Here is a 10,650-nt window from a genome sequence, read left to right as displayed (position 1 = left end):
GGCTCAATAATTCATTCACTAAAGAAGAAGAAGTTCATTAAATCATTACACAGGCTCAATACATTCATTCATTCACTAAAAAGAAGAAGAAGTTCATTAAATCATTACACAGGCTCAATACATTCATTCATTCACTAAAGAAGAAGAAGTTCATTAAATCATTACACAGGCTCAATACATTCATTCACTAAAGAAGAAGAAGAAGTTCATTAAATCATTACACAGGCTCAATTCATTCATTCACTAAAGAAGAAGAAGTTCATTAAATCATTACACAGGCTCAATACATTCATACTAGGGCTGCAACAACGAATCGATAAAATCGATAAAATTCGATTACTAAAAAAGTTGGCAACGAATTTCATTATCGATTTGTTGTGTCGCGCAACTATTAGGACTCCTAGTCGTGGAGATAAAAAAAAAAAATTTGAGTTGAGAGCAGAGCGGAGCGAAAGAAAAAGGAGCAGAGCGGGGGTAGAGGAAGTACGGAGAGAGACCGGAGACCCGTGCGTTGTTCTGAAACACTCGGCGGAGCCAGAGAAATCAATACGACCGAGTCATCCGAGGTGTGGGAGCATTTCACACTAAATCAATCAGAAACACGACACGGCATGGCACGGGCGCACCACGGTGATGAGTCGGCACCTAAAACGTAAACCTGTTGGAGTCCTTGATGAGGAGGACGGGAGTTCAACAGCAGGGTAAAGTCACTACACTATCCTCCTTCTGTTCCGGTCTGAAGGGAGGAACGTACCGTCCCTCCAGTAGCTCTTCTGGTGCTGCTGTTTACTCGTTATCCAGCTGACTAGCATGACGAGCTAGCGTTAGCTCGGTAATAACAGTAATAAAGCAGGGGGATAGTTTACAAGACTAAAGACACGGTTTTATTCACTCGCCTTTTTTGGCCCATTAATTCTTCAATCTGTTATGTATAATGTGCTTTGTCCCATATCAGTTATTGTTGACAAATATAATAGTGTGTGGCGTATAAATGAACTTAACTTGCACTTACTACAATGATGGTAATAATTTACACACAACATAAGTGTGTGTGTCTGTCGGTCTGTCTGTATCTGCTATTTGGGTTACTTACCTTTACACAACTATTAACTAAAACAATAAGTATGTATGTATTGAGTTGATGTAAATTAATGCTTTTTTTTTTATCCGATTCATCGATTAATCGAAAAAATAATCGATTATTAAAATAATCGTTAGTTGCAGCCCTAATTCATTCATTAAAGAATAAGAAGTTAATTAAATCATTACACAGGCTCAATACATTCATTCATTAAAGACAGGCCTGTCTTTTTGCAGTGCACACTGCAAGCAATTGTACATTTCTAAGGATCATTTTCTTTAATTTTGTTTGGCCCTGCCCTAATAAAGAAATAATAGATTTCTATAAAACATTGATTATATAAGGGTTGCCTAGATTTTCAGAAGACAAGTCCCAGACATCCCACCTGGCATTTCATAATTGTCGCAGCAGAATTGATTATTGCAAACTGTGTTGATGATGGACATAAACTGTGTTCTTTAGTCCTAAAAATGATAGAAAATAATATAAAAAATGTCAGTTTGGTATTTTGGGAACGCATATTTGAATGATATTGATTAATTGGGCTAAAAACAAACCAAAAAAACAGCCATTTCTCAGCCATTTCCCGGGATTCCCGAAATATGGGCTGTCTATTTCCCGGGATCTGATTCATCTCATTTTCGGGAAAAATATTAAACCCTAGAACCGACGCGTTGTTGTGTGTTGGAAGCGTTTCCAGGCAAAATAGAATAGGAAAAGATGTTTATATGTCATTTAGACACAAATGCATTTTAATAAATGACATCTCGAGGTTTTGATATAAATGTAATTAGAGGTAGACCGATTAATCGGCACCGATAGTTGATTGGTGGAACTATCGTTATCGGCAAAAATCCATACCGTCATTCGTTACCCAGTACACAGAGCTGAGAAGGCTCTGCTGGCCTCATGCGTTACAATAGCTCCTCTAGAGGAGAAATAAAAACCATCACTGATGCCTCGTGTTGTTTATTTTCGACATGTTTTACTGCGCGCTGCACGGAGAGCACATGCTTTTTTTTTTGTGTGTGTTTCAGTTTGAATGCATGTCTTTTATATTTATATATTTATTTCATTTAGCATGTTTTCATGGTTCAATACAGTTTGTTTTTATTTTATAATAAAGTTCAGCACTGTTTTACTTTGGGTGTCATGTTTGTTTTTATCCATTATCAATTCTAAATACTATCGGTCGATTAATCGGTTATCAGCAAATACGGCCCAAACTAGCTATCGGTATCGGTAAAACCCACTATCGGTCGACCTCTAAATGTAATTTAAATACAGTACAGGCCAAACGTTTGGACCCACCTTCTCATTCAATGAGTTTCTTTATTTTCATGACTATTTACATTGTAGATTCTCACTGAAGGCATCAAAACTATGAATGAACACATATGGAATTATGTACTTAACAAAAAAGTGTGAAATAACTGAAAACATGTCTTATATTTTAGATTCTTCAAAGTAGCCACCCTTTGCTTTTTTTGATAACTCTGCAAACCCTTGGTGTTCTCTCAATGAGCCTCATGAGATAGTAGGGTTGGGCATCGAGAAACGATTGGAATCGTTTTGGAGGATTTGGTTTCAAATCCGATCATCACTTTCCAATTTAACATGCGCAAATTTTGCGTTTCCGTAGTGACCAGGTGCTCGTTGTGTTGCAGCCGTGGAGCTCAGTAAGCGGAGCTCTAGTGGGGCTTTATTTTACGTTGAAAAAGCCCCGTCACACTGCAACCCACCTTTTTGAATCAAAATAAAACTTTCCTCTTATTTGTGAAATAAGCACGTGACCCGTTTCAACTCCACCCTCAAAGAATCAGAATCGAGAATCGATGAGAATCGGAATCAGAATCGTTAAAATCCAAACGATGCCCATCCCTATGAGGTAGTCACCTGAAATGGTTTTACCTTCACAGGTGTGCTTTGTCAGGGTTCATTAGTGGAATTATTTCCCTTATTAATAAAAAACCAAAGGGTGGCTACTTTGAAGAATCTAAAATATAAGACATGTTTTCAGTTATTTCACACTTTTTGGTTAAGTACATAATTCCATATGTGTTCATTCATAGTTTTGATGCCTTCAGTGAGAATCTACAATGTAAATAGTCATGAAAATAAAAAGGAAACACATTGAATGAGAAGGTGGGTCCAAACTTTTGGCCTGTACTGTATGTCATCTGTCAATCCAGAAGAAAATATTCTGGAGCCTATTTCACCGTCAGTACTGCTGTTGTCTTTGCTGTAATCAGATCAGAATATATTTATATTTATGGGAAACATCCAGACTGTCTGTGTCCAGACAAGACTAGCAACAGCAGCGCAGCGTCAGACACCTTTCTGGTGCCTAAGTTACATTTGGGGCTTTTTGTCGACCAAGCTGTAAGTGAGAAGACTATACGAGACATGCAATAATACCGATGTTTGACCTTGTTTGATTAAATAAAGCATGTCAATAAAAATGGACATGTCTGGCCCTTAGTGGGATTCTTTTGTTCCCAACTTATCACTGCTAGTTTTACACTTATGTTTGGAATTCATGCTCAATAAACCTCATGCATATTAAAAGAAATTATGAGTTACTTTAGCTAATAATTAAGCTCAGAAGAACGTATGTTGATGCATAATTACGGCCTGTTTCGTGTGTGGAACCATCCATGTTGTTTTTGGGCCAGTTTGATTGAAAGAATCCCATATCTTTGATTATAGATCTTTTGAAAATAAGTCAAATTAGACCCAAGGACAACACAAGGGTTAAAAGCAGTTATGTAATCCTTGTCTCAGTCCAACCGCTGTATAAATGTCCCAGCTTTCTGACCAACCTGTCCTCCTGTCCTCTGTTTAGACCTGGTTCTGCTAGCATGTAACTGGAGCACTATGGGGGACAGCTTTTTTGTCTGTCACCACTTGGCGGCGCTCTATGCATACGGATATGTGCTGGTGAGTCTCTCGCTCTTCAACCTTCAGACCCTCACTGTATAAACTTTAGATTTAGCCATTTAGTAGGGCTGTGCAATTAATGGAAATGTAATCGTGATTGTGATTTTTTTGGCTCCAATTGATCACAAGAAGAGATTAAAAGAGAAACTATTATTTAGCTCATAACGTTTTGCAAGTAAACTGAAAAAATAAAGTTTAAATAGGACAAGTATTGAGGCAAATTTCACAGATGTGTTATTTTTTGTAACGGTTGATTTTATTTAACTTTTTCCATTTGTTTTTTAAGTTCAATAGTTGCAACATCTTTCCAGAAATCAACGAGCAATCGTGTTAACTTATCGTGATTTCAATATTGATCGAAATAATCGTGATTATATTTTTTTTCCATTATCAAGCAGCCCTACCATTTAGAGACACTGGATTATTGTGTGTGTGTGTGTGTGTGTGTGTGTGTGTGTGTGTGTGTGTGTGTGTGTGTGTGTGTGTGTGTGTGTGTGTGTGTCTCTCTGTCTTTGCAGACTCGAGGCGTGCTTCCTTACTTTGCCAACTTTCGCCTCATCTCAGAGTTGTCCACGCCATTTGTGAACCAAAGGTGAGTGACTGATCCCTCCATTCATCAACATATCGGATATTATGGGATTCATACCAGTGTCTTCCTCCTCCTCCTCCTAAAGCACATGGGTCAAACTCATCCTTCTTATTGGTTGAAAACATGTGTGACCTAGTAAATTCAATCAAAACTTTGGCCTTATTTAAAAACCAATCAACTGTTACTCCCCTGCAGCCTCCAGTTATGTGTGTGTCTGTAACTCCCCTGCAGCCTCCAGGTTTTTGTGTGTGTGTGTGTGTGTGTGTGTGTGTGTGTGTGTGTGTGCATTATATCGATGTAGGCTTTATGATGTGTCTTGTTCTGTTAGATGTTGTCATGTTGTTACTGTTGGATTTAAATTGTTGCCTGGCGACTGCAGATAAATACAGTAAATTAACCTGAGGCTAACTCTGGTACAATGCATCAAATAGCAAAATTATATATGCTAACAGTTGTACATGGTCCCTAAAAAAAAAATACAATGAATAACTAAAATAAGACATTTGTGACCTGATAAATTCCCATTTTCAACCTGCGTGGGTGTTCAGAGGCTTTAAAAAAAGTGTGGCCGGGTTGGATCAGTGGGTAGAGCAGGCGCACATTTACTGAGAGGTTCATGCCTCGACTCAGAGGTCCAGGGTTTGACTCCAACCTGTGATGATTTCCTGAATCTCTCTCTCTCTCTCTCTCTCTCTCTCTCTCTCTAAAAAAAAAAAAAGGTAATATATTGCAATATATCGCAGAATATTGCAATATGTTTAAAATCGCAATAATATCGTATCGTGACATAAGTATCGGGATGATATCGTATCGTGAGGCCTCTGGGGATTCCCACCCCTAGTGCAGGACATGCCATAAGTCAGGAGAGGTGTAGTATTTTGCCAGAGGAGGCAAATATGGTCATTTTTCTGCAAAAGAACTGCTAAAGTTTGAAGCTGGTTGGCATACCAACTCAACATTTATTTTGTTGTTACTTGTTAATAGTATAACTATGTGTTAAATTATTGTAGTTGTGTGTTAGGTGACTTAGGTTTACTTATTATATATTTAAGTACTTTAAAACGTTAATATATTGTTAAATTTAAATAATTTTCAATAAAAAAAAAAAAAAAAAAAAAAACTCCATAAAAAGCCTTTCTTTTGTGTCATTTTTCAGTTTTTCAAGAATCGGTTTAAGAATCGGAATCGTTTTAAAAGTACCGGTTCGGAATCGTAAAAGATCCAAACGGTACCCGACCCTGGTTGTACCCTGTGGCTGACAGATCTTCCTCTTCTCCCGGCAGGTGGTTCTTCGAGGCATTAAAGTACCCACGCTCGCACCGGTTGGTGGTGATAAACGGAGTCGCCATGGCCGTGGTGTTCTTCCTGGTGCGCACCGCGGTGATGCCGTCCTACTGGGGAAGTGTCTTCGCCACGTTCGGCACCGCGGACTTTGAGCGGCTGGGCTTGGCCGCCCAGGTGGCCTGGATCAGCTCCTGCATCGCGCTGGATATCCTCAACGTTATCTGGATGTATAAAATCGCCCGCGGCTGCTACAAGGTCCTGAAGGGGAGGGCCGGGGCTCGGAAAGCACCGGCGAAGCAATCGGCCGAGAAGGAGTCTCCGTCGGACGAGAAGCACGCCACCAACCACACGGACTAAAAAACAGAAAGAGACGTAGAGCAAACGGATACGTAGACGCAGACACGCGCAGGTAGGGAGGCTGGACAGCAGCCTCTCTCTGTCGCTGTAGCCTCAGAGTCCCTCCCTCCAAATCCCCGAAATCTCAGCCCCTTGTAGTTGGCTAGCGGATCGAGCTAACCGTCCTCAGGACCCACGAGACAAAGACGCTGCTCTTTGTCTCACTCAGGCCTAGGGTTGGGCATCGTTTGGATATTAACTTCTGATCCCGATTCTTCCTTCTGATTCCGGTTCTCATCGATTCTCGATTCTGATTCTTTGAGGGTGGAGTTGAAACGGGTCACGTGCTTATTTCACAAATAAGAGGAATGTTTTATTTTGATTGAAAAGGTGGGTTGCAGTGTGACGGGGCTTTTTCAACGTAAAATAAAGCCCCGCCGGAGCTCCGCTTACTGAGCTCCATGGCTGCAACACAACAAGCTCCTGGTCACTACGGAAACCCCAAATTTGCACATGTTAAATCTGGAACCCCATAATCAGATTTGAAACCAAACGATTCAAATAAAGAAAAGATTCAGATGGAATCGTAATTTTTGAACCGATTCCAAGTAGGAATCGGTTCTCGATGCCCAGCCCTACTCAAGGCCCCAGCCGGCCTCTGCAGACTCAGTGTTAGCGATTCAGTCGCGGTGACAAAAAGCAGAGCTCACAAGCACACTTTTCAACTCCCATCTCTCCATCGCCTTTCCGTCTCATCTCTCCCCCCTTCCCTCCCCTTCTCTCGTGCTCAACTTCAGCCAAAGCCCGATCCTGTGAAGTGCCTGTGAAAGACAGGAAAAAAGCAATAATTGTGGAGGAAGGCGAGAGTCACCAAGTCCGAGCTTAGCCCCTTCAGACGACCACCATCTCCACATGGCTTCTGCTCCCGAAAAACTCCCAAACTGGAGGCTTCTTCTGGCATCAGTACTCCGTCCGCAGTCGGGGAGACCTGGTCCGCAGAGCACCATACTCTCATGCCAGACCCGTACAGTGTTTGTGAACCTACAGGGCTCTTGTCTTAAACTCATCAGACCTCACAACAAAGAGACAGAAAAGAACACCACAATGCCTCTTCTGCAGTATCACCTGCTGTGGCCTCCTTGGAACAAACAAATGGCTCCTGCCTATATCACCAGCCATGCCCCTTTCAAACTCCGTACACATTGGGATTATATACATATATATGTGTGTGTGTGTGTGTGTGTGTTTAAAAATACAAAACCAAGAGCAGGAGAGAGAAGGAAAGATGCTCTCAGACATCCTGAGCTTCTCACAGGATGATTTCTTTTCGTTTGCCTTTTCATTAACTATTCCGTGTGTTGGCATCACTGAGCAGCAGACCCCAAAACGGTAACTGCACGTTTTTCATGTACGTCACTTTATTACACTTTGTTTTAATAGATCGCACCAACCTTTCCACCGAAAAGCCAATGGTAAAAAAACTTTGCAGATGTGTTTTTTTTTTTACAGTTTTCAGTGACTATCCAGGATGATAATGTGATCACGTTTTGAGTGTTTATTTTAAGTTGTGGAAAAGTCTGCGGGGAATTCAGTGCGCCAGGGCTGCACGATATGTGCAAGACATGCGACAACATTGCCGAATATCACTGAACGGATATGTATAGAGATATTACTCGCGATAAATAAACAGATATTAAAGTGTACTCAATTCTGCTGCTTTCAGGATTCTGCTAAAATACAACAAACTGCTCGTTGAGTTAAAAACTACAGAGGTGTAGTGCTGCCACCTGATGAATAGTATATTGTAATAACAAACATTGTCTTATAACTTGATAATTTGCATGTTGTAATAACGTGAAAATATCTTTGTTATATCAATAAACTTTTCACATAATAAAGTGAGAACTTTTCCAGGCCTGGCAGCACTACGCTGAGAAGGAAATCATTTCCCAAATTCTTTTATTGAACAAAATGAACCTAAACGGCAGCACAAAAAAAAGTGATTTTTAAAGTGCAATTTTCTACTGATGCTCTGTTTCAACGAACACTAACCAGTCCCTCCAGAAAAACGCGATTATGCGATCGCATAATTCAACGCATAATCAGCCAAAGTCTCCATATTTCGTTCCTGTTGCCATGGGAACGTTATGAAGTGATGTAATTACACGACGTGAACATCATCGAAAAGCAGAGTGTTGGGGGGGGGTGTAACTTGACTCCACCAGATGGATCGCTTCCCATTAGCTCGGCATATCCATCTGGGAACTTTCTGTTGGAGAACTTTTGGGAAAGGGGCGAAAATCCTGGTTAGCTGATTGGATAAACCATCGGTCTATCACCACCTATAGTAACCAATCAGATCCACGAAGCGTATGAAAATACAACCACGAGCCAGGCTACCCCTGCTGCTGCTGCAGGCCAAGCATAGCTCGTTAGCTCAGCAAGCTAGCAACATGTCGGTAAAGGAGATTTGCCGTTTGTGTAACGAGAATTTAGGAATAAAAGAATAAAAGACCCCATTTCAGGTTCCTGGACCACTGTCTGAAGATACCGGTTAGCTGATTGGATAAACCATCTGTCTATCACCACCTAAACCCACCTCAAAAGCAACGCTGATTGGTCGGTAGTTTGGCGAGCGGCTCCAAATTTTCTCTATCTCAAGATGCCAGACTAATCTGGGAGGAGAAAACTGGAGCTCGCCGGATCAGGACGGGCTCACTGTTTTTTCTCTTTTTCATCAAACTGCAGTTGTTGCAAGTTCCTGCAATTTAATCGCATAAAATTGCATAAATATCCCGCATGTTCCATCGCATTTTTTAATAAAAACATGCCGCATAATCAAGGATTTTTTCCCCGCAACAATCACAAATAAACTCAGCATTTTTCTGGAAGGACCGGCTAAAGTCTCCGAGTGCCTTTGCTGCAGCCATATCGTGCAGCCCTGCCTCCGCTGCTGTGGCCCTGCTGGGCCCTCAGAGCTGCAGGTCTCATTCATTGTACATCCATTACAACCATCTGCCCCCCACCCCCACCCACTGTCCAGCCTCAGTGCTTTGGTTCTACCCCCCCCCACCACCACCACCACCTTACAGAGACTTACAGAGCCCCGTCCTTTATCACTTAATCAAGTGTTTTTTGGTTCTTTCTACGGTAAAGAGTGATTTTAGCCTTTTAACATGTTATCTGTTGTGATATCGCTGATTCAGAGGTTCTCTCTCTCTCTCTTTTCCTCGGTCTGTCTCTCTCGGTCTGTCTGTCTCTCTCTGTCTCCCTCTCTCTCTCTCTGTCTCTTTCTCGGTCTGTCTCTCTCTCTTTCTGTCTGTCTCTGTCTCTCTCTGTCTCTTTCTCTGTCTGTCTCTCTCTCTTTCTGTCTGTCTCTCTCTCTCTGTCTCTTTCTCGGTCTCTCTCTCTCTTTCTGTCTGTCTCTCTGTCTCTCTCTCTGTCTCTCTCTCTGTCTGTCTCTCTGTCTCTCTCTCTGTCTGTCTCTCTGTCTCCTTCTAAGCGTCTCACCAATCTGTTTACCGTCAGTATCTTTCTAGAGAAACACCTTTTTATACTTTCACTAATCTCCTTTTGTTTTCAGTGACTCTGAGAACTTAATTTTGGAAGACGAGTGGGAAACGCTTACACACACACACACACACACAGACACCCTTGTGGAACTGTGTGTGTGTGTGTGTGTGTGTGTGTGTGTGTGTGTGTCGACTGACATTAGAGCTTCCACTAACTGATTATTTTCATTAATCTGTGGATTATGTTCGGGATGAAATGGATTAGTTGTCCGGTCTCTAAAATGTCAGAAAATAGTGAAAAATGTGGATCAGTGTTTCCCCAAAAAGCCCAAGATAAACATCCTCAAAGATCTTCAGTTTCCTGTCCCAGAGGACAGAAGACACTAGAATATATTCACATTTAAAAAGCTGACACAACACTAGTTTTACTTTTATTTTCCATTAAAATGGACTAAAACCAATTAATGGCGATTAATGTAACAGTTAACTAATCGATTAATCTTTGCAGCTCTAACTGACATGGTGCTCTTTCTTTTGTGCAGAATGTCAGCTGTATGATTGCACGCATTATGGCATTTTTCAGAAGTTTCTGCTAGCTAATTAATTTGGATATATCTGTGAGAAAAGGCTGCCGCTGTGAGCAGCGAAGTGGCGATATCTGCATGTGGTTTTGATTCCTGTATAAACTGTAAATTATCACTACAGAGCATGGTAAGAGTGACTTATTTCTGTGATGCCTTTTAGTGGATAGTCGAGATAGATGATTAATCTAAATATGGATGCATTTAAAAAAAAAGGGGGTCAGTCTTCCAGAACAGTCCGTGTTTCTGCCTCAGGCTGCATCTACAGCGCTACGTTTTGGTTTTTAAGTGTTTGAGTTTTGAGCCAGAAGTGGTCTCGGTGCACCG

General features: G+C 41.2%; 1 protein-coding gene across 1 annotated transcript in view; it reads left to right on the top strand.

Moving 5' to 3' along the window:
* tlcd4b (TLC domain containing 4b) overlaps positions 1 to 6,804 on the top strand; it is a 51,434-nt gene extending 44,630 nt beyond the window's left edge. The window contains exons 5-7 of the mRNA XM_028599462.1: positions 3,927 to 4,021; positions 4,540 to 4,613; positions 5,894 to 6,804. Of these exons, the coding sequence (XP_028455263.1) occupies positions 3,927 to 4,021; positions 4,540 to 4,613; positions 5,894 to 6,251 (527 nt within the window). The 3' untranslated portion in view covers positions 6,252 to 6,804. The remainder of the gene's footprint in view (positions 1 to 3,926; positions 4,022 to 4,539; positions 4,614 to 5,893) is intronic.
* Positions 6,805 to 10,650: the final 3,846 nt, after the last annotated feature.

Source organism: Perca flavescens, chromosome 15, assembly GCF_004354835.1.
Source record: "Perca flavescens isolate YP-PL-M2 chromosome 15, PFLA_1.0, whole genome shotgun sequence".
Classification (NCBI taxonomy): domain Eukaryota; kingdom Metazoa; phylum Chordata; class Actinopteri; order Perciformes; family Percidae; genus Perca; species Perca flavescens.
The sequence above is the reverse complement of the archived record's forward strand: the minus strand, read 5'-3'. Positions and strand labels throughout refer to the sequence as shown.